The sequence below is a fragment of the Drosophila nasuta genome, chromosome X, assembly GCF_023558535.2.
Source record: "Drosophila nasuta strain 15112-1781.00 chromosome X, ASM2355853v1, whole genome shotgun sequence".
Taxonomy (NCBI): Eukaryota; Metazoa; Arthropoda; class Insecta; order Diptera; family Drosophilidae; genus Drosophila; species Drosophila nasuta.
The window spans coordinates 26,140,895-26,166,071 of NC_083459.1; the positions used below are offsets into that span (position 1 = coordinate 26,140,895).

A 25,177-nucleotide genomic window follows, 5' to 3' on the forward strand; every position below is an offset into this window, starting at 1 on the left:
TTTTTAATCGTAATTTAAAAATAAAATTACTTGGTTCAATTTTGACATACAATATTGATTCAAGATTTTATACATGATTTTATCATGTTTTTTCTTTCTGTGTAGTTATGAGAAAAATATATTGTTTTATAGTTTTATAAAATTGCAATTTCATCAAATTGTGAAATGAATATTTAGGCAAATGTCAAGTCTAACTTTCTACTTTAATTTTCATCAAATTTATAGCATTTGGCATTTTGTAATAAAAAAAATTGTTGGACGAACTTTCGTTCTTGTCAATTGCCGCTGTGAGATGCGTTTGCCTACAAAGCATAGGGCAGAAACAAAAAAAAAAAACTAAAATGTCGGCATACCAATAAAATGCAATGTTTGATATAAAAACAAATTCACGCGGGTGTGACTAACCAAATGACAAGGACATTAAGCACACACACACACACACACACTCGCACCTGGCTGGGTTACTTTTGCAATGATTTCCACATTAGATTTTATTTGCACTTTCGTTGACATTTGCGCAGCGATCTAACATCCCCCAACCAGCCAAAAAAAAAAACGGAGGTATGTAACAACACGCATACGCACCGTTTGCCGCAGCAGCAGAAAATAGAAACAGGGAACAGGTTGAAGGAGCACATAAGGAATTTCTGTTGCTGTTTTGGTTTTTTAAAGCGGCTACAAAATCTCCAAAGCACACTTGACTTAAATGTGTGGGAATGTGGTGTGCGATGGTAAGCAAAGGTCCTGGCAAAAGGACACGGCAGGCAGTGAAGCGCAAAGCGAAGAGCTCTCTCTCTCTCTATCTCTGTGTGTGTTGCTATGTGTCGATGTTTGCCATTACCACAAGCAGCGGCTGAACAGGACACACAACCACATATGACACTTGTTAATCCAAAAGCAACAACATCAAGGATAACAACAAGCAAGAAGGAGGACGAAGACGACGTAACAACTCTAGTCGATGACGAGCACATGAAGCACATGAAGCACAACACAGCAAAGTCTGTGCGCTAGTTCAAGACAATTTCAATACACCGAAGTGAGCAAGGGAAAGGGAACGAAAGAGAGAGAGAGAGCGGAGAGAGCGGAGAGGGAGAAGGAGGTCTGCACACGCATACCAATAAAAAGAAACGAAACGATAGGACATTTGGAATCCTCATTGCAACGAAAGTGATTTTAATAATAAATGAAATTTTTTTTCTTTTCTGCTTTTTTTTTGCTCTGTGTGTCTTTTCTCTTATCGCCGGGACTCAAATTTTTGGTTTCGTCCTGGCGGAGCCAAAGGACAGCGTCAGTTGTTGTTGTTGTTGATGTGCATAGTTTTTTTTTTTGGGCGCAAAGGACACTTGCTGCTCGCCTGCTTTACATTTTAGTGCTCTTCGGTGCAAACGAATTCCTTCACTTCTTCCTCTTCTGTTTCTTTGCCGGATCAGCACAAATACTATATGCAAGTAATCAGGGCAGGAGAAAGAAGCAGAACGAAAGCGACATATGGGAACAACCTTGTAACAAAATATTGTATGACTTGAAAGCCGCATTTGGCGCATTTCATAATTGGATTAGCCACAAACATTTCTTCTCTTCTTTCTCAGTTTCGATTAAGATATGAGATGTAAATTGATCGATCGACTGTTACTTTTTTTCACTACACTATCGCAATTCTTTTGGCACAGTTTTATTACTTTAGTTGCTTTATAAAAATCTTCATCTGAATCGAAATAAAACAGAATGGAACATATTACGTTTTTTTTTATTTTAATTTAGTTTCATTAGAACAGAAAAATATATGTTATTAGATTCTAACATTTATTCTCCGCTTCTTTCTTTGCTTCTCATTCACCCTTTACATCCTTCTATGCATGCTTCTTTGTATTCTTCTGTGCATTCTTCTTTGCCCCCCTTGCTTCTTCTCTTGCCTTTTCCTTTGCATTCTTCTTTGCCTCCTTGGCTTCCTCTCTTGCCTTCTCCTTTGCTTTCTTCATTGCAATCTTCTCTGCCTCCCTTGCTTCCTTTGCTTCCTTCTGTGCATTCTTCTTTGCCTCCCTTGCTTCCTGCGCTTCCTTCTTTGCATTCATCTTTGCCTCCTTTGCCTTCTCCTTTGCTTCCTTCATAGCATTCATCTTTGCCTCCTTTGCCTTCTCCTTTGCTTCCTTTATTGCATTCTTCTTTGCCTCCTTTTCCTCCTTTGTTTCCTTCTTTGTATTCTTCTTTGCCTTCTCTATTGTTCCCTTCCTTGCCTTCTCCTTTGCTTCCTTTTTTGGCTCCTCCTTTGCTTCCTCTCTTGATTCCATCTTTGCTTCGTCATGTAATTCTCCCTCTGCTACTCCTCCCTTTGCTTCTTCTCTTGCTTCTACTCCTTTTCCTTCTAGCTCTGCTTCTCCCCCCTTAAGGTTTTTCTCCTCCTGAAGCTCTCCTTCTTTCTTCTCCACATCTGCCTGAGCATTCACATCCTTTGGCTTCGGATTGGCGGCCTCAAACCTTTCCTTCTTGACTTTCTTCTCAAAGTTACAGCACATATATGTGGGTAGAAGGCACTTGCTGCAACGATTGCTTCCCGAAAGAATCTCCGACTCGAAGTTTTCTTCAGGAGTGTCAATGGCATGTCCCCTCTTGTACGTTACCAGGAGTCTAGCCTCAACTTCTTGGCCATAGCGCGAGACATATGGTTGGCCCCTTATACACCTTTCGATAAATAAGGTTTTCGGCTTCTATTCGAGAATAATATGAACGGATTTGAATACACATTTAATTCACAATCACCATAAAAGTTCAAAAACTTACCGGGGGGAGATTCTTTAGGCATTTTTGCAGAATTAAAAATGAAAAAAATATGCGCAATTAAAAAGCTGCTTCACACTCGACGATAATGCTAGCAATGACTAGCGGCTTATTAAATATTTGACAAGTGGAACCTGGATAAAGAGATGTCAGCAAATGCTGAAAAAAGCATTTGTGTCAAAAACTATCGCTGCAGACACAACTATCGATTAACTAAAATGACAGGAGTGTCAGAGTATGCAGCTGGTAATCGATTTGAACTGTCAAAAATATGTGTGCATGAGTGACTGATAATTTCATAGTCATATATAATAAATGCATCATGATTATGTTGATTATTTGGTTTGTCAATGTTAAGCATACTTTTCAGAAAACATCGCTGTAGACACAACTATCGATTAAGAAAGTATTCGCTAGAAGAAGAATGAATCTATAAATGAAAACATCGGTAATCGATTTGGATTTCATCTAAGAATCGAAGTATGATTGATTGATTGATTATTTTGTTGCCCATCGACACAAGGCCTCGGTAGCGCAGTAGGCAGCGCGTAAGTCTCATAATTTTAAGGTCGTGAGTTCGAGCCTCACCCGGAGCAGGTAATTTTTTTTTGCATTTTATACCCACTACCCATAGTGTAGAAGGGAATTATAACTTTGTGCCTACAGGAAATGAATGTAAGAGTAAGATGGAGGCATCTCCGACCCTATAAAGTATATATATTCTTGATCAACGTCAACAGCCGAGACTATATAGCCATGTCCGTCTGTCCGTCCGTCCGTATGAAACCCTGGATCTCAGAGACTATAAGAGATAGAGCTTTAATTTATTTAATTTATTTTTCGACAGCATTTGTTATGTTTGCACGCAGATCAAGTTTGTTTCAAATTTTTGCCACGCCCCCTTCCGCCCCGCAAATCAAAAAAATCGAATAACAAGCCTAATTTTAAAGCTAGAGTTTTGGTATGTACAATAATTACTGTAGTAGTTATGATTCCTGAAAATTTGATTGCGAAAGAAATACTTTTGTATGAGCAAAAACGCCTACTTACTAGGGGTCTTAGTTGCTTTGGCCGCCAATCTGGTATATTGTGCCGTCTATGGTAAATTTTGAATGGTGTACTATATCGATATACCAAACATACCATTTGGTATATTTTTAGTATTTTTGGTATTTTCGGTATATTTTGAAAATAATACCGCAATATTTTGCCTTTACTAAAAATGGGTAGCGGGTATCTCACAGTCGACCACACTCGTCTGTAACTTTCTTACTTGTTTTTATTAGTTTATCTTTTACCTTAGAAGTAAACAAGTATTTATATTACTATCAACATTATTATGGCAAATTAATTGAGTCGGCAAATAAAAAAAAAAGGTCTTGTCATAGTTTTCTCATAAAAATGTATTATTTCTCAAGGCATTTTAAAAGCGAAATTATCGATTGAACAAAAGCAAACATATATAACATAAGTAATATTATATATTATATTAAGTTTCGAATGAAGCTATGAAACGGAAGCCAATCACTCTTTTACTCATTTGTGCCAACTATTTTTTTTTAGTTATATCTCATAGTTGAATGTCTTTCTATTAAACATTTTTAAAATGCCTTTCGTATTTACAATTTATTAATTTAACTTTGTATTCCTTTTTTTTCTGATTGTATTGTTGGCCAAACATTACTTTTCCATTTCTAATTATACATGAATTTAATTTCATCCGCCAACATATTTGTTTCCCCCCAATTTGATTAGATGCTGGCTGTCATTATTTCGATCACATATGCTTGATATTCATTCTCAAGCCATATATTAATTGTAGCTGCCTATTTGTAATGCCTTTTATTTGAGCAACTTTCACTAACTCGTTCGCTTCAAAGTGTATTTTGTTAGTTGAGTTGAGCAATTCATCTACATATTGTAGAGAGAGAGAAAGGGAAGGGAAGGGAAGGGGAAAGAAAGAAAGCTGCCTTGCTGCAAAAGGCAAAAGCCAGCAGGCAGCAGGCAGCAGGCAGTCGAGTGTCTTATCAAATTGCTCGGCTGGTCGCATATTTCAAAACTAATTGGGCGCTACGCTCGAGCGATGCGAAAGGCACAAAAGTTGGGGCAATTATTCTCGGCCCGGAAACTAATCTCAGACTTTGTAATGAATTTGTGGCATTTTACGCTTAAAAATTAATAGCTAACCTCAAAGAGCGCAGCAGCCAAAATTCATAATTATAATTTGTACAAGTGCATGCTGGCAACTCTCATCTCATAGAGATGAGGGAGGGTGGGATGGGAGGATAAAGGATATACTATACTATATATGTATGTATATAGGCTCAGGTTCGTGCTTTCGCTTCGTCGCTGGGCAGCGGCCATAACTCATAAACATAAATTTAAATTAGAAAACAAATGAAAGCGCAAAATGTCGTTAATTTTGCTGAGACTCCGACCACATCGCTTCCCAAGCAAAAACCCCAAAAACAAAAGCCAATCTCATTCCCAATCCATGCAGAGAAAGAAGAAAACTGAGTTCAAGGTAAAAGCTGTTCAATTGATTTACAGTTTCAGCTTGGATTAATCGTGATAGAACACTCGAAAGTAGGCCAGACAGCATACAAAAGATGGACGATAATAATTTAGAATTATGCTTGAAAGCGCTTAAAATCGTCTTCAAATTATATAACGAAGTACGTTCATTTAATCGAATTGAGTCAAAATAAAAGCTACTGAAAGCATCTGAAAAGCTTTCGCTTTGTTAGGTTTATAAATTTAAGAGAAATCACATAAATATATATAAAATTGGCGAGAACTAAAATTGAATTGAAAGCTCCTTAAATCACTTAACAAAAGTAAATTTCTATGGAGCTTAAAGCTCTTATGCTAATGCAAAGTTTATTTCAAAACTGTAATGAATAAGCTAATTACAAGAAGCTTTCGCTTTGTTAAGTTTATTACTTTTAGAAGTAATAAAAAATGGAAGCCAGAAAGTAAACGTGTGCAAACATTTTTGAATTGAAGGCTCTTTATAACACTTGACAGACGTTGAAATTTGTGGAGCTTAAAGCTCTTTTTAATGCTTTATCATAAGCGTAAGTTTATTTTGCAACTGTAATCAATAAGCTCATTAAGCTCTATAATTAATGTTGTATTAAATATGTTTAGCTTATTTATGAAATTTGAAAGCTCTTTAAAGCAATTGGCAGATGTTAAATTTGGTGGAGCATAAAGTTCTCTCAATATTCCTTATGGAACTGTAATGAATAAGCTCATTACGTCTATCCAATTTCCTTAGCTCTATAATTAATGTTGTAATAAATATTTGTAGTGCAATCTTAATTAATAATTTTCATTGCATGCCAAGTTAAAGCTGCTGGAGATAAATCAAAAAAATGGTAAGAGAAAGAGAGAGAGGGAGAGAGAGAGAAAGAAAGCAGCCAAGTAGAGCTAATTTTGGACTGGACCCAATGAGGAACAATCGGAAAACTAATGGCAATTGCCAGTTGAAACTAAAATGTCGTTGATATCCCAAGTTCTTTTGAACTTTTAATAGTCGGCATCGACATTCGACATCAATAAATGAAGCTAGTGCTGAATAAACTCGGAATCAAAAATAAACAGAGCCCACAAGTTGTTGAATTCAGACAGCGAGCGAGCGATAGAGACAGAGATAGAGAGAGAGATATGATGAGAATGAGATAGAGATAGAGAGTGCAAACTAAACTCAAATATCAATGGGAGAGCTGTGATAATGGGCAAAACCGGGGACTGGGCATTTGTAATAAAGGGCAACCGCAGAGCTAAGCGTGTGATAAAAGCTGTTGAGCTCATTCAGCGAAATGAAATGGAACCAACATAAACAAAAATGCGACCACAATCGATGGAGAGAATGCACCCCGCACTCCGCCTCAACCCCACCTCGATTCGCTTGTCTAGAAAAGCTGAAGTTGAAACTGAAACTGAAGCTGAGGCTGGGGACAGAGCGAGTTGGCCTTGCCTTTGATGTGGCTGCCCAGCGCAACACACAAAACCGGGCGCTGGGATTCTCAAACTGGGCAACTTTTTTACCCTTCGTCTGGGGGAAGGAAAGAAGGCGAAGGGGAGAAAAGAGAGCCGGACTCGCTTGATTATAAGCCACATTAATGCACAGACATGCGCCTGCAAAAAGGTTCAAGCAAAACTCTCTAAAAACTCCAGGCACAAAAGTAAAAGACGAAACGGCATAGATGATGTGATGGTGATGATGATGACGATGACGATGACAGCGGCGAGAATAAAGAGACAAACCAGGAACTAACTGAGAATTAGAGAAAACTGGGAAACTCTCTACTAGATGAAAGTTGCGTCTGCGTTTGCGTTTTTCGGAGAGTTTTTGTGGCCTCAAACGTTGTGTGGTGGTCAACAGTTTTAATTAAAACAAAACAAGCAAAATGAGCCATCACCTAAGCACGACACTTGAATACACTCATCACTGCATTCAGTGAGTGTTTCTCTCTTTCTCTATGTGTGTGTGTGTGTCAAGGATATACTTGTAATGAAAAGGCTGCCAAATGGTCACAGATCTCCCACAATGGACTGCTAATTGGGGCCTCACTTATTTATTCAATTATTAGGCACAACTTTTGGATATACAAAATGAGAAATTTGAGGAAACCCAGAGAGAGAGTACAAAATAGGAGACTACAAAATATTATAATATTATATACTTAAGAATTATATAGATTTAAAAGAAATAAATAAGAGCAAAAGTAGATTTTGGCAATATAAAATAAATGAAGCTTACACTATTTGAATTATTGGGCAACATTTTTGAAAAAGAATACAATTTTACAGATTAGAAAACAAATGAACAGTTAGCCTGAGAATAGAGTTTCCAAAATATTCATTCATTCATGGGAATGCATTTTTGTATTATATTATATTTGAAATTATAATTGAAAATTACGTATTTCATGTAATTACAATATTGTCAATGTCTTAATACTCTTGTATATATATAACATAGGTTGTTTTTTTCTATAAAAGTAGTAAATCAGCGCAAAAATAAGTGTTTTTAAATATAAGTTTAAATGTCTTAATTAAATATTAGATGCAACAATGTAGAATATTAAAGTCCATTCGTTAGTCTAAGTCAATATTTAGCTCAACTAGAAATCAATGCAGACAGATACATATATTGTTATAGTCGAGTACACTCGACTGTAGCTTTCTTACTTGTTTTATCATAAGATAGAAATTTTTAAATTATAATATTAGGAACTTTGATAAATTATAGTATAAATGTGAATTGCAAAATCACTATTTGCTTACCGAAGTATAAGCCCATATCTATAAGATAACGACAAGTTCAGTTAAAATCGAAGCTTAGGGTAAAGCGAAAAAAGTTAAAGATGTAAGCTGAAGCGAATGTGCCTATAAATAAATAAATCATAGAGTGCGTGAGAGAAAAAAAGAAAGAAACGCGACTAAATAAGCAAATGGAGAAAGAGGAAGAGATGAAATGAAGTGCAGTGCGGAATGAAGATGATGCGAAGCTGGTCATAAAGTGCGGCAAAAGAAGAAATTTAGACGTTTTCAGCTCTTTTCTTCTAGGTTTTGGCCACGAAAACGAAATGTGCGGAAAATGTGACGGTCAACAAATTATCAAAAACAAAAACAAAATAAAACACCGGAAACGAAAGGAGAGGGCAAAAGGGAAAATAAAAGGGAAACAAAAACAAATGCGAATACCAGAACAAAAAAAAAACAAAAACAACACAACTACATTAAAAACACCAAAAAGGGCGCTGCGAATCGACGCTGAACAGCTGTGAACTTCAACGCCCACGAAACTTGCGAGGAGTTCAAGAAAAACGAGTTAAAAAGAAAGAGATAGTCAGAGAGAGAGAGAGAGAGAGATAGCTATAGAAAGAGCGGGAAGTTAAGCAACAGCAGCTGAATGTGAAACGGAAACGCGCATAAAGAGCTTTTCTGTGGCCCCTAAAATGGCCTAAAAGAAAAACTATGCCCAAATGGAAATATTTTCTATAGCTAGCCAAGTCTCATCTGTTTCTCCCCGTCTCTGCCCCCCCTCTGAACTTACACTTGGCATTGCAATAATTATGAAGCTTACAGCTGGACTTAGTCACTGGAAAGCATATAACAATTGTTGTTGCCAACTGATGCTCATTAGCCGAGGTCGAAAAAGGAGGATAACGAAAGGTAAACGGATCGTATATAGACAAGCTTAGGCCAAGAGATCGTATAAAGACAAGTTTATGTTTGACTTGGCAAGTAAATGTAAAAATAACATCTAAGAAAGCTGCAGTCGAGTGTGCTAAAAATATACTGAATGAATATACCTCTTTGTTGTACATAATAATAGCAAATTAGTATACTTGGTATATCAATATACCGAGTCAATATACCATAAAAAATACTAAAATATACCAATAGCTCTTTTCCGTATTTATAGTTGTAAGAATATAACAAATTAGTTATATTTGGTATATCAATAAACTAAGTCAATATACAATAAAAATACTAAAATATACCATACACTGTATTTTGTATGTATCGATGAAAAAATATACCAACATATCTATATTTGGTATATCAATATACCAATTCAAATACATTTGTATTTGTATTTTGAAGTCTATATACAAAAATATAGCAAAACCATATATCAAAATAATACTAAAATGTACCAAATACTATATTTTGTATGTATTGTTGTAAATATATAGTATATTACTATATTTCATATATCAATATACATTGGTATAATTATACCAATACCGTAAAAATACTAAAATATACGAAAAACAGTATATAACTATATTTGGTATATCAATATACATTTATACCAATACCGTAAAAATACTAAAATATACGAAAACCTGTATTTTGAAGTACAAGTAAAAAAAATGACATTATATACTAAAATAATACTAAAATGTACCACCAAATGCTATATTTTGTAAGTATCGTTGTAAAAATATGGCAACTTAGTATATTTTGTATAACAATATATAAATTCAATTAACCATCAAATTACTAATAATATACGAAGCACTGTATTGGAAAATCGAAAAAATACTTAAATATACCGAATGCTATATTTAGTATATTAATATACTACTGCATTCAAAATATACTATGAAGTATAACAAATGCGAGATTATTCAAAAAATCTTAAAAATTGTATAGTAAAACTCATTTGGAAACAGAAAAAAAAAATTTCTTATAGTAAGACTGATAGTAAAATTGAGTTGTTTAAAAATCCTTAAAATTAAATAATGCTAATTAAGTATTTTCGCTGCAGTACAATAATTAAATGAACTCGTTTTATGTGCGTTGCTCGCCGCACAAATATATTTATCAATTAGACTTTAAGTGTGGCACAACTTTGGCAATCATAGACAATTTTCAGGCACTTGAACTCTACTGAGGAATTCCATCCTATAGACGAGTAGAGCAATCCGCAAGGAAACGGAAACGGAGCAAGAAGCAAGAAGCAAGAAGCACACGGGGCACACTCATCGCTGATTGAGAGCTGCCTTCGATCAGAGAGTAGCCACTGATTGATGAACTCAATTGTCAAGTCGATGCCAAAGGGAAAGGCGCAACTGGCAACTCGCAACTCGCAACTCGAGAGTCAAGAGGTCAAGCGATGCCAGCAAAAATTAAGTTGTTACTTCTGCCGGATGGATGAAGGAGACAAGCTACAGCAACAAGAGAGAGAGAGAGAGAAAAGGGAGAAAAGGGAAGGACGAGCCTTATAAACATATCTACTTATACGTTTCTTTATGCCGCACGTCGCAATATTTTTGTTGTCCGCCTGTGTCCAGGCAACAACGAGCCAGCAAACAGACACAGAGAAGTAGCAGAGAGAGAGAGAGAGAGAGAGAGAGAGAGAGAGAGAGAGGGAGAGAGATTGTTTCACTGTTTTTTGCCCTTGCCGGTGGAAAACCTTTTGCCTTTCATTTTGGTCAACTTGCACTTGGCGTCGTACTACGATATATATGTATATATAACGATGTATGTATATATATTTTATATATTTTTCTTTTTTTTTTTGTTTTTGTTATGCTCGTCCACTTTTTGTTGCTCCTTTTTGTGGCTAAATACAAAGGCGGCTGGTTTTTGTGTGCCTGTTTCTAGTTATTGTCCTTGTTGTTGCTGTTGCTGTTGCTCTAGTCCACAAGTAGCAAAAGTCTCGAGTCTGTAACTGGGTCTGAGGCTTGGGTTTGCTTTTTTGTGTGTGTGTTGTTGTTGTTGCTGTTGTTGTTGTTGGCTGCCTCGGCCTCCGGTTGTTAGTTGCATGAATATGAAGTGGTCTTATAATCCACACCAAACAACAAAATGACCCAAGTGCGAAATTTAAAATTCGAAAATGTGCCGACCAAAAGAGTGAGACGACAGCCAGTTGACTGAGGGCTTTTTGCTTTTGCTTTCTGTTTTTTGGTTGGTGTGTGTGCTTCGGCAGATTGCTCGTTTTGTCATAAAGACGTTAGACCGGAAGATGTGTACTCAAGCTTGCTAATACTCTAAGTAAAATTGGGGGAATTCCCTTAACCCATTAATATCCTTGTTGTATTACTTTTTACACTTTAAACTATTCAAATTTCATTCTCACTCTAAAGTAATTAAAATCAATCAAATTGCATACTTAACTCATTACAATTGATCACAATGTTTGACTATCTAACATATTTATTGTTTTTAACTAAATTTCAACAGTCGCACAGTTTTTGCACTTTGCTAAATGTTATTAACATTTATTAACTGTTGCTCAGCGCGCTGGCGCAGTAAATGAAAGAGAACGCAACTACTGCTAAATACGCTTTCTCTTTCTTATATTTATAGCGCGGTTTGAAACCTGCCTAAGAAATATTCGAATTTAACAACGTTTACAAAATAATTTCCATTTTTTTATTTCATATTTTTTTTTACTAAATATTGGTTAAAATTTGTAATTTATTTCAAATTGATGTCAGCTAAATAACATTCTTTCAACCATTTCTGTTATAAATCTCAACTCATGCGCAGCTTCAGCAGCAAAGTCTCTTAAATTCTTCTACAGAGATTCTCTTATATTACTATCCACATTCACATTACTTTCTTTTCGGAATGGTTTAAAACTTGTTGCTAATGTGTGCGTAGAACAGTTTTTATTACTATAATAAACATTATTTACAGACTATTCTACTATTTCAACAAGTATTTTTTCTTTGTCAGTTTAAGCAATTGGTAAATTCATCAAAATAATAATATGAATATAAAAGAAACAAATATAGTATAATATGGGTAATTTTTGGTACACACAACAACAACTTAAGTATTTATAATTTCTGAATATTTTCATTGCGATCAGATAAAAATTTGAGAAATCGTTTAAAGAATTCTTTTGTATTGTAAAATAAAATGGATCTTTGTTGCTTCGACTGACAATTTGGTATATTTTACACTTTATGGTATATTTTGAATGTAGTACTACATCAATATACTAAATACAACCTTAGGTATACTTTAATATTTTTTGGTATATTTTACAAATAATACCGCACTGTTTTGTTTTTATCTTAAATGTGTAGCGAGTATTTCACAGTCTTTGTTTTAATGGATATTTTTAGTATTTTGATATATTAAGTTGGTATATTTTACAAATATCACCGCACTATTTTTCTTTTATTATTTAGTATATTTTACAAATAATACCGCACTTTTAGCACTTTTAGTCGAGCACACTCGACTGTAGCTTTCTTATTTGTTTTCCCATTCCCCATATCAAAAATATCTTAAAACTTTTCATTTGTAATTTGGTTTCTTAGTATTGACAAATGTTTGTTTGGTTTCAAAACAGAATTCGGCATGATTTATCGCCAATCAATAGAAAGCTTTACGCTTTTTATTTGTCTAATAGAATTTATGTGCAATCACCGCATAATAAAAAAAATCAATTAAATTGTCTGAATGAATAATATATCTAAGTGACAAATTTATTATACAAAAAATCAGTATACAGCCAGTTAATTACTGTGTCGGATATTTTATTAATTTTATTTTTATGTTTGCAGTTTATATGAAAGCAACTTTGTTAAGCAGCTAGAAAATTTATAAAGCCCTAAGTTAATCAATTTGTTTTTAAATTGCATATTTCTTATTGTTCAATAAATTGTTTTGAAATTTTCACCAGCAGCTTTGTTTCACATCAAACTATTGCAGCATCGCTTGGCTTCCATAGATGAGTCTGCTGATAATATAATATAATAATAATTCGAGTGAAAAAGTGCTTTGCGTGTATGTGTGTGTGTGTGATCTAGTGTGTGTGTGTGTGTTTGACTAGAAGGCGGATCAAGCTATTTGAATAGACGGAACTTTTAAGTGGGTGTGATCAAGCTGAAGACTGTTAAGCTTGCTTAGGTGTCTATTTGATCAACTGTTACTCAACAGTTGTGCAGAATTACAACAAAGGTAGAAAGTAAGCTGTCGGTAATCAATGCGCTTAAAAGTGGGCGTCGTCAAGTAGAGGCAGCTACACAAAGTTGGCCTAGATTAGGTGTGCACATGACAGCTAAGAACAATTTTAGTTTATGCATGACAAATGAATGAAAGTATGTTTGAGTAGTTGGCGGACCGATTTATAAATGAAGGTGAATGTGCTAAGTAGGCGTGGCTTAGCAGAAGATCGTTAGCAATATGAAGCAACTTGCTTTAGGTGCTTTTACTCAACTGTTATTCAACAGTTGAGCAGAGAACCAAGAAATTGATACAGTGTAAAAAAGGTATTATCAAAATTTTGAATGAATGTGTGTCATTTACATCTGTGTGGATGTGTGTGTGTGTGCGTTTGATAAGCTATCAAAGTGGATTCAGGTAGGATAAGTTTACAGCTAGGGATCTGCATGTATGCTAATATATTTTTGTATCTGTAGTATGTTAATATATTTCTGATCAACTGCTGCTGTCGTGAGCAGCCAGCTTCTCATTTAATTACTTTGCGAATTGAAAAAAAAAAATAATAGAAAGTGAAAACAATGAACTCTTTCCCTATATATATTCAGCTATCTCTCAATGCAATCGAAGGTAAATTGGAATGCTTTACATTTAATTTTATGTTAAAAAAGAGACTAAATACTAAAATTAATATAAAAATAAAAAAATTTATAATATTTCAAATATTTATTAGAAAAAATAGTTATATTTGAAAGGTTTTTGAAAAACAGAAATCATTTTATTTTTCCATATTTAAAATGTGTTGAAAATACGACTTTTTTTATACGTACACATAAAATTCTTTCTTTTTTCAACGACAAGTCTGAGAAGGAATTTTCCTTGGCCTCTGCGATCCAAGTGGTCAATTTAATTTGCATTCATATGTCGAATGTTCACAATTAGTAATACAAAATATTATTCAAAGCAGTATTTGTTAAAAAAAGGCTCTTATATATTTACTTATTTTTATTTATAACAAGTAAGAAAGTTACAGTCGAGTGTGATCGACTGTGAGATACCCGCTACCCATTTTTAATAAAGGCAAAATATTGCGGTATTGTTTTCAAAATATACCGAAAATACTAAAAAAAATACTAAAAATATACCAAATGGTATATTTGGTATATCGACATAGTACCGCATTCAAAATATACCATAGACGGCACAATATACCAGATTGTCAGCCAAGGCAACTAAGACCCCTAGTAAGTAGGCGTTTTTGCCCATAAAAAAGTATTTCTTTAATAACTGCGACAATTTCTATCTGATCGCAACCAAATTTTCAGGAATCATAACTACTATAGTCATTATTGTATATACCGCAACTCTAGCTTTAAAATTAGGCTTGTTATTCGATTTTTTTTTATTTGCGGAGGCGGAAGTGGGCGTGGCAAAAATTTGAAACAAACTTAATCTGCATGCAAATATAACAAATGCTGTCGAAAAAAGCTCTATCTATTATAGTCTCTGAGATCTAGGTGTTCATACAGACGGACGGACAGACGGACATGGCTATATCGTCTCGGCTGTTGACGCTGATCAAGAATATATATACTTTATAGGGTCGGAGATGCCTCCTTCTACCTGTTACATATGTACATTTCCTGCCGGAAATAATACCCTTCTACCCTATGGGTAGCGGGTTTAAAAAAGTAGAAAATTCCAGCCTAACAACACATGGAAGTAATTTCATAGTTACATATTTAATGTCTAGTAAAATAAGTGTCAAGTGTCGTAACTTTAAAATTAAAAGCTTATATATTAATTTATTTATTTGACATGTCTAATCTTGCAATAGTTCCACTGTGTTCTACAATGACACACAAAAACTGTATAAGCTACATTAAAAAGTATTCACAACATCATTATTGTGAGTGAATTTCAATTAAGCGCATCAATTCGTTGCCACATTCAATATTGAATCGCTTTACATGCGCTTTCCAAGCTTTTAATTGCTGTTAAAATCACGAAAGTTCTTAAATAAAATGCACGTTATGTTACAGCTAACATTTCAGGTTAACAGTGCACGCAGCTGTTAACTAACATGCTGTTAAGCAGCATCTGTTTACTAACTTTCTGTTAAGCAACGCAAAGTTCTGAAAAGTTTCGAAAGTAATTTTGGGACAAGTCGAAAAGCTTGCAAAAGTTGCACAGAAAAATTCCCCGAAAAAAAGACTGTGGGGAAATTTTGGGTTGGGAAAAGGAAATTGCGACGGTGAATTGTGCACGCATAATATGCGTCGCTGAGAGGGGCGAAGAGACAGGCATTGCGTATACGACGTGTCTGCTGTTGGGGTATGAAATAGGGCCGAAAACTCACTTGTGTGTAATAAATTTGCAATTATGATCATCGCCTCTACGCTATTCACCGCAGCAAGTACAGTCCTCAGAATGCCACTGACACTTTGATCCCTTCCATCCCCATCCCCATCCCCATCCAAGCCACAAAAGTATGTAAATTTATGCGCTCAGCAAAATTGGATTAATTATGAAACCATGAAAATTGGGTTAATTCCTTTCGGTTAAATAATTGCCCCAGCATTTGTTGGCCATTGAACTGCAACGCAATTGGCGTTGCAATTTTTACCACCGCCACTCCCCCCTCTCCCCCTCTCCCCCTCTGCACCACAATCCGCATTTGCAACAGTTGCAAACAGTTGCCATCAGCTTTTTTTTGCTGTGCCCCATTGCGTGGCACGTGCTAACCGAATGTCTCTCTGTCTGTCTGTCTGTTTGTCTCTCTGCCTGGTTGCAATTACAATGCGTTAATAAAAACAAATGAGTTTCACGCGGCGATCAGCTGCCATTTAATGTAATTATTTTAATACAATTTACAATTTGGCTCAGTTCACTGTACTGAGTGTCCTCCCCTTCCCCTTTACCCCCTTTAAACATATTCAACTTTTATGCGCAGCTGTTTTCGCATTTTACACGTGTCGCTGCTGTGCTTAACTTGCATTTATGTTTTGATTTCTATAAGTGTAATTAATATTCAGTAAGCAACAACAACAACAACAACGATGCTGTGCAGCCCTGGTTAACAGAATCTGAAGAAGCGGAAAGGGGCGACAAAATGACAAACACAAAAGAAAGTGCTGCAAGTGAAATTCGCATTAATGCTGATATACGCAATGCGCTGCGAACTCCGAGCTCCGAGCTGCAACTGTAATTAACTTTCAGCTCGATTTATTCGTTTCTCTCTTCTTTGCTTTCCACTCAAGACTTGCCTTAATGGATATATATATGAAATGTACTCGCATTACAATGTGACCTTAACTGCATAGCTGACATCACTATACAACCTACTATTTTAGTTTTTAAAGCTTAAATCCAATAACTTCAAACTTTGGTAGATTGTTTTTAAAAGCATATTATTAAATACATTTGCGACTTTCTTTGAAACTCCTTTCTTCAGCTCAAACTTTTCTTAAAAATATATTTGTTTTGGTTGACAATTCGGTATATTTTGCGTATGTAGTAGTATATAAATATACCGAATACACCCTTCGGTATATTTTAGTATATTTTCAATATATAAATTTATTGATATAATATGTTATATGGTATATTTTGAATGAACTAGTATATACGGAATACAGTCTTTGGTATATCTTAGCATATATTTGATATATAAATTTGTTGGCATATTATGTGATCTATAGTATATTTTGAATGTAGTAGTATAGCAATATACCAAATACAGCCTTCAATATGTTATGTTCTTAAAAATATATTTCTGTTCATAAATAAATTCGGCACAAATCCATTTAAATGAAATGAGAAATGAATGATAAATAAAAGAAAATCAAATTTTCATTCAAAATAAATGAAATTTGAGCATTAAGATGAATTTAGTAAATAAAAAAATAAATTATAGCACAAAAAAATAACTTTCTAGTATTTCACCTATCTCAAATTCACTTACAAATGAAAAATGAAATATAGTAAAAGATAAAATCAAATTTTAGTAATATAATACATGAAAATTATCAAAAATCTCTTAAATGAAAGTTGATAAATAGGAAAAATAGTGAATGAAATTTTACAAGCAATTAAGAAAGAAAGCTGAGATACACGCTTTCCATTTTTAATGAAAGCATTACAGTGCGGTATTAATTTTTAAATATACCAACTTAAGATACTGCAAATATACTGAAAGCTGTATTCGGTATATTTACTATATAGTGCAAAATATACCAAAAAAAAAAACATACTGCATGAATACTATAAATATACCATATGATATATTTGGTATATTAATATAATACTACAATCAAATCATACCATAGAATGCAAAATATACCAAATTGTCAGCCAAAGCAACTAATACCCGAAGTAAGTTGGAATTTGTGTTCATACAAAAGTATTTCTTATATAACTTCTACAATTAAAAAGAAAAACTTTCTCTTATTTCTCCCATCATGAAGTTGCTTAGAATTTTCTATAAAGAAGATTACAAAAGTACAACGTTTAACTGCAGCACATAAAATGTGAAACATAGGATCGATTAAAAGTTTTTAAAAATATAATAAATGAAGATTTCACAACGCAATAAAACATTTCAACTATGTGAATATTCTTTGGAAAATCCCGTTATAAATTGCATTCACATATCCCACTGCAATGCGTAAAAGCTTTGCTGGCGCCATCTGCAGTCGCAGCTGCAATTGATTTCGACGTGAAGCTTTGCGGAAGCTTTAACTGCATTTCGAGTGGGAAACATTTATGAGCAACATTTAATCCACTTAACAGTTGAGCAGACATTATATGGTTACAGTTGAATGTTGGCATACACCTATCCGATTGAACTTGCAATAACATTGCCAGATTGAACAATGAATTTGGAGCTTGAGCTGCGCAAATATGTTAAGCTTATAGTGTAGGGAAATGTGTGTTCGACATCTGACATTTAACGTGTGAATCATTTTTCGATTGGCTTTAGGCCCTTTGTTTGAGTTTTTGCTCTTAGATCTCAGCGTTTGCTTTTAGGCATCGAGATTTTTATACCAGATGGAGCCATAGAGTGAAAGAGTGTTATCAATTATTATCATGATGATGAAAACCTTAGGAAGTGTTCTAGAAATTATTGTAAATGGCAGAAAAGGGCTCTAAGCTTATTTGATTGACAATCTGGTATATTCTGAATATAGTAGTATGTTAATATACCAAATACAGATGACAATCTCAGAAGTAGTTCGAGAAATAATTGTTCACGCCATAAAAAGGCGGCAACTGTTGGCTCTTAATTATTTTGGTTGACAATTTGGTATATTTTGCGTATGTAGTAGTATATAAATATACCGAATATACCCTTCGGTATATTTTAGTATATTTTCGATATATAAATTTATTGATATAATATATATATTGATATATATATATTTTGAATGAGCTAGGAATACAGTCTTTGGTATATTTTAGCAAATATTTGATATATAAATTTGTTGGCATATTATGTGATCTATAGTATATTTTGAATGTAGTAGTATAATAATAATACTATAGATCACATAATATGCCAACAAAATTTATATATCAAAAATATACCAAAGACTGTATTCCGTATATACTAGTTCATTCAAAATATACCATATATATATTATACCAAATACAGCCTTCAATATGTTTCAGTATTTTTTCGACATATTAATTTATTGGTATATTATGGTATGGCATATGGTATGTGGTATATTTTGAAAGAATTAGTATATAAATATACCAAATACAGCCTTCAGTACATTCTGGTATTCTTTAGATATAATAATCAAGTACATTATAAAGATAATACCGCAATATTTCGATCTCATTAGGAATGTATAACAGATATTTCACAGTCAAGCACAATTGATTCTTTTAAAATTTGGTTTTGGATTTTTCCAGTAATAATTTCTTTGTGCTTTGAAACTGCAATTTAGACAGATTTTGTTTTCCTTCCTTATTTGAGTTGATTGATATCATCTTGAGAAACTCGTGTATTGCATATTGAGTTGCGTTAAATATGTAGATATAAGCTTTGGCAAATTAATTGCATCCCCCGTTGAGCTTGTGTCGCATGCAGGGTATCACAATTAAAGTGAAGAAGTAAATGAATATTGTTTCACTCGTCACTTACAGACTCCCTCAGGGCTCAACCTGTGCGCTGCTTCTTCGCCTTCGCCTTCGCCTTCGCCTTTCATCTCCCCTCTCCTACGGTCCAAGCAAACTGTAACTGTGCCTGGCCATTTGCAATCCTTATTCACGGAGCGGCATCGTCGGCGGTGACGTTGTCAACCCAATTATTTGGTTATTAGTTATTTATGAAGCTGCCGCCGTTATTCGTGTAAGCTGCTCAACGGGCCAGCGACTGCCTTTGGTTCCTCCTCTCCATCTGCTTTGTACCATCTACTATCTGTGTGTGTGTGTGTGCACCGCAAGCCAACAAGACTGGGACAACAACAACAACAACAACTACTACTATTATGCTCTCTTCAGTTCTCGTCTCTAATTGCACAGCATGAGAGCTGGTTTGTCATTTTGGCCGGGTTTCGCTTGTTGCCCATTGTGCGGCTAATCAACTGGCGGCAACCTCACTGAAATGTCATACGGTGCGGCTACTTATTATGTGGCCAGTGGCATGCAGGCGGCTACCAAAGAGAGCGAGCAACAGAGCGAGAGAGAGAGAGACAGAAAGACAAAGAGACAGTTGACAATCGGTTGGCCAGTTATTTAACGTTCAATAAATGTTTTTGTATCGATGAGGCAACGCCATGCATAATTTTCATTGATTGTGTTTTAATTAATGCGGCGACCAACATAAAACAACAACATAGTTGGGGGACCAACACATATCCTGTAATTCGTATAAAACTATCAACTTGTATTTGTCAAAAGAATTTAGAAGAGAAGCAAGCAAATAGCTGAATTAATCTACAAAGTTTTTGTAGCTCACTTAAATACATGTTTTAAAGTGGAATTCATAGTTTCAATTGTTAAAGTATAAATTCTGATAGCAAAGCGTTCTTATTTCATCCTTTAATCATATTATTTACGATAGTAAGTGACTAGCGAACATTCTGTGGTTAGCACATGCATCAAAAACAATTCATATCTTATGTAAATGAATTGGAAATTTATGTCCTCTATAAAGCATAAAGTAATGTGCCACTCATAAATACCCTGTATTTAATAAACTGCTAGAATATCGCCCTAATCTGGACAGTCATGGATTATGTGATTATGGTCAATCCATGTGCTTTATAATCTGACAATTGCGGTCAGATAACGGATGACTAACAGATACCCTGTAGTATTTATTGGAAGTATGCAAATGATGGTATATTATATTATATATATTGTATGGTATACTATATTTTTATTTAGTAGTATAAGTTTGCAACTGATACAATATTTTAGTATTTTTTGTAAGTATAGTATATTATTTTTATTTGTAGTAGACGTAGAGAACACTTACTTGGCTGACAAAGTAAATATAGCATTTTTTAAAGTATATAGTATTTTTAGTATAGCTTATTATTTTTATTTGTAATAGGACACTTACTTGGCTGTTAAAGTAATGACATAAAAGTATAATACTATTATATAAATTATATATTTTGGCTGGTTAAGTAAGTATAGTATCTTTTTAAATAATATACTAATTATGTACTTAAAAAGAAGGTTTACTTGGTTAGTAAAGTAATGACAATAATAACATATTATTATGTAATAGTATATTTTAGTATTTTTTAAATTATAGTATATTATTATATATTACAGTATATTTCAAAGTATTTTTTTATTTTATAGTTGGAATTTACTTGGCTGGTAAGATAAATAGTATTTCATAAAAGTATAGTTATTTGAAGTAGGAAATTTACTTGGTTGGAAATGTAAAGACATTAATAGTATATTATTAAATGGTAGTATATTACAGTATTTTTTTAAATTATAGTATATTATTATATACGAGTATTTCAAAGTATTTTTTTTATAGTTGGAAATTTACTTGGCTGGTAAAGTAAATAGTATGTTTTAAAAGTTTAGTTATTTAGAGTAGGAAATTTACTTGGTTGGAAATGTAAAGACAATGATTGTATATTATTAGATGACAGTATTTTTTTTGTAATTATGGTATAATATTATGTAATGACATTTAGTAAGCATACAATATACCCACTTTGTCTTTACTAAGTATATGATAACAACAGTTTGACAGCGAAAAAACAGCAAATCTATTGGCAACGAAAAAAAAAAAATGAAGCGGGCAGGCAAACTAACTAACGGCTATTGTTTGGCCAATGGGCCAGCATTTACATGCACATGTCGTCCATCTCTCTCTCTCTCTCTCTTCTCTCTCTCTCTCTCTCTCTCTCTCTCACACTCCCTCAACGAGCCTCAAATTATCGACTGGCCTGTCGATTCGAAATGATTTTGTAGTACACGAGTGTATGTGTGTGTGTGTTTTTGAGTGTGTGTGTGTGTTTGAGTGTGTGTGTGTGTGTGTGTGTGTGTGTGTGTGTTTGAGTGTATGCGTGCCTTAGAACAATGGCTTTAAATTAAAAGTGGAAATCAGCGGCAAAATATGCACAGCTTCTACCTTCTCTTTTCCTCTCTCTCTCTGTCTCTCTTTATCTGTTTCACACATATTCGCTATTTCCGTCTTGCTCTGTTTCTCTTGTTCTTGTGCAACCGCCTGCATTACACATAATACGTGTAATTATTATCATTTTGTGCCATTTTCTATATGGTCAGAACTCAAGGCAGTGGCGTCGATTGCGGGACTAATTATAATAATCTATTTTGAAAAGCATTTCATTTAAATCCTTTCACGATTACGATTTCATATTCATATGCCGAAATTTGATACTTTGGCATTGTAAGTTTTTCTATGCGTATACGTAATTTTTTTCGGTTAAACTCTTTTCTTATTGTATTTTGAAATATTTAATTTCATTTCGGTTTCGCTATTAAGCAGAAATTTATTTTTTAAGATTTCACTTGCTTTGGTCAATTATTTTTATTTTACTTTCTCTTTGGCATGTTTTCATTTTCTGTGCGTATACGTAATTTTTTAAATATTTCCGCCTAAACTGATTTTTTTTTTTAATATGTTGTCATATTTGTTTTTTTTGTTTGCGTCTCTATTTAATAGAAATTGAATCTCGTTTCCTTGCACTATTTCTTGTTTTCGCATTTCGCATTTTGGCATTGGTACATTCGTATTTACGTATACGTAATTTTTACTATATTTTCACTAGACTGTTTTTTGTTTGTAATATGTAATAATATTTGTTTAACGCCTCCAAATGAAAAAGAAATTTAATCTCTTGGATTTATATTTTTTTATCCTCTCTCTTCGGCAATTGACACTCTTGTTGTGCGTATACGCAATTTTTTTAATATTACCACTTACCGGTTTTTTTATGTAATATTTTTTAATAAATAAATGCAATATCTTTATTTAAATTGTTTTGTATTCTCATTTTCTTATCTTTTCTCTTTGGAAAATAATACTTTTGATGTACGTATACGCAATATTTAATAAACTGTTTTAGTTTTTATAATTTGACATATTTTCTTTTCTATTTGTTTCTCTATGAAACATGAACATGTAATTCTTTCAATATTTCCACTAAACTGTTTTTTTTGCTTTCATATTTGATCACTTAGATTTGACTAAATGTTTCTTTTAATATTCAATATTATTTCAGTACGTTTTTTTATTGTGAATCTTTTAGTTTATTCTTTTATTATTCAGAATTCATTCAGTATATTTGTTTCTATAAATTTACTCATTAGTTTTTCCTATTTATCGTTAAATCAAAGCTCTCATTTTATTAATATCGCATCCCTTTGTGAAGACGCCTCTGTTGTTGACAATGTTGAGCTCAGTTGTTGAGTTCAGCAGGCCGCATGACCATTGCCAATTTATCGTTGATTGTTAACTATTTATTAACGAATAACTTTATAAATGAGCTCAACACACACAGATCAATAGAGCAAGAGAGCGAGCGAGAGAGACAGAGAGAGACACACAATTGTCGTTGGTTTCCTTTCAATTGCATTCGCAAAATGTAATTTAGTCAAAGTTGAATAGCACATGCGGCGACCCTTCTCCCAAAAACTCGAACTCCGAATTATTTGGGAGGATGAAGGGGATTTGGATTTGGAGGTAAATCATAAGCGTATGTTACATTTGGATTGATTTTAATTTGTTGTTCAATTAGCGGCATTCATTCGATATCAATTTCGTTGCAATCAGTCAAAAATTAAGCGCACTTCTCACCGTGTTTCCCTTCATCCTCCGCCTCCTTCTCTTCCTACTTCGCATAGTTTTGGCCAAGTTATCTTGACACCGATTTTTGACCATGCTTCGTGGCGCCGTTTTGAATGTTCCCTTTTCATTTTGCAATTTCATTCAATTCATTCGCCATTGTTCAATTCAATTCCCCACAAAAAGTAGCAATTACACAAGTGTTTTGGCTCTTCAATTAGCATTCGACATAACTTTTTCGTTATTTGTTAATTGAAAAACATAAAACATTTCAATACCAACAGCACAGTCTCAATGTACTTTAACCAAATTGAATTACTGACTTGAGCAACAACAAAAAACACACACTTAAAACTGTCACAAAAACTTGTTCGATTTGAACAAATCAAAACAGGATTTCCGGCAGCCTAAAAGTATGCAATAGATTTTAAGCTTGCGCTTCATTGCAATTTGTGAATGGGAGAATTTCATGGAAAATGTTCAGGTAATAAACTTAACGAGATCTAATACCGTTTAAAGTGATTTCACTTAACGTATTTGGCCTTTTCGATTGTGTGTGTTAGTAAAACGTGTGCTGCCATATTCTGAAGAAATGTGCTAAGATGTGAAATGGGATACAATTTGCGATATATGAAGTAAGAGGAAAGAAAGCTACAGTCGAGAGTGCTCGACTGCGAGATAAAGTATACCAAAGTACTATACCCCAAAAATACTAAAATATAACAATCTTATAAGCCTACTCATTGGGTAAATATATATATATACATATTAAAAAGAAAAAATGTTTAGGTGAATCAAACTTTTCCATACAAACTCAATTTTGTTTAGTCTGTTTTTAATAATACTTCAATTATGATTTGATTTTATTAAATGATAAAAATATAAACAAATTATCAAGAAGATTTCTCAGATTCATAAAAGATTGTCTTAGGGTTGATTATATGTAGGAATACTTTACTTGATAAAGAATTTGAAAATTATTTTTCTTATAATAAAATTAAATTCTAGTTCCTTAAAGTGTGCTTGGGACTTAGTTTTAATAATATACATTTGAAACTGTGATATTGTGGCATTATTTTATATTTTTGTGAATAATAAATTATTTATTTACTTTCATTTGTTTGTTTCGATTCTTCGTATATTAAAAAAAGTACAAAAATAAATTTGTTTCACATAATAAATGTATTGTAATACATGTCTCAATTCTTATCAATGAAATTCGCATTTTTGTAAAGTGAAAACATTTCCTTTATACAAAATAACAAATTTCAAAATATTGGAATACAAATGAAATGCAATTTAAAAGATGTGACAAAGGTTTAGCTGCGATAGCAAATATCTATTCAGGAATTTCGAATGGAAAACTGTTGTTTCAGCGGCTTTTAGGGTATTCCGAGTATGCACTATATAACATAACATATGTATGTGGCCTAGATCTATGTTTAATTTCAGCAAAGTGTTCTTAAAATATGCTTAGCCAGGCTTAAAATGGCTAGAGCACACCTGCTGCTGTTTTCTTTCTTTCTTTTTTTTTGGATGGTGCTGGTTAAGGTCCTTCGTGAGGAATGGAGACGGCGTCTGCTTCAAACAAGTGCCAGCAAATGTGCCGTGAAGAAACCATTTAGGATTAGTTTAATATGATACAGACACAGATGGAGCAGGAGGAGGTGGAGAAGCAGATGG

The 25,177-nt window shown here is 33.7% G+C and overlaps 1 protein-coding gene and 1 non-coding gene across 2 annotated transcripts; one reads left to right on the forward strand and one right to left on the reverse strand.

Moving 5' to 3' along the window:
* Window positions 1-1,746: 1,746 nt before the first annotated feature.
* Window positions 1,747-23,590, reverse strand: LOC132796734 (uncharacterized). Its single transcript, XM_060807997.1, has 2 exons — window positions 23,507-23,590; window positions 1,747-2,708 (listed from the first exon to the last, which is right to left on the reverse strand). Exons 1-2 carry the CDS (start codon window positions 23,588-23,590, stop codon window positions 1,854-1,856), a joined length of 939 nt encoding a protein of 312 aa, XP_060663980.1. The 3' UTR covers window positions 1,747-1,853.
* Window positions 3,302-3,374, forward strand: Trnam-cau (transfer RNA methionine (anticodon CAU)). The gene has a single exon. It is a non-coding gene; the product is annotated as a tRNA-Met (tRNA).
* Window positions 23,591-25,177: the final 1,587 nt, after the last annotated feature.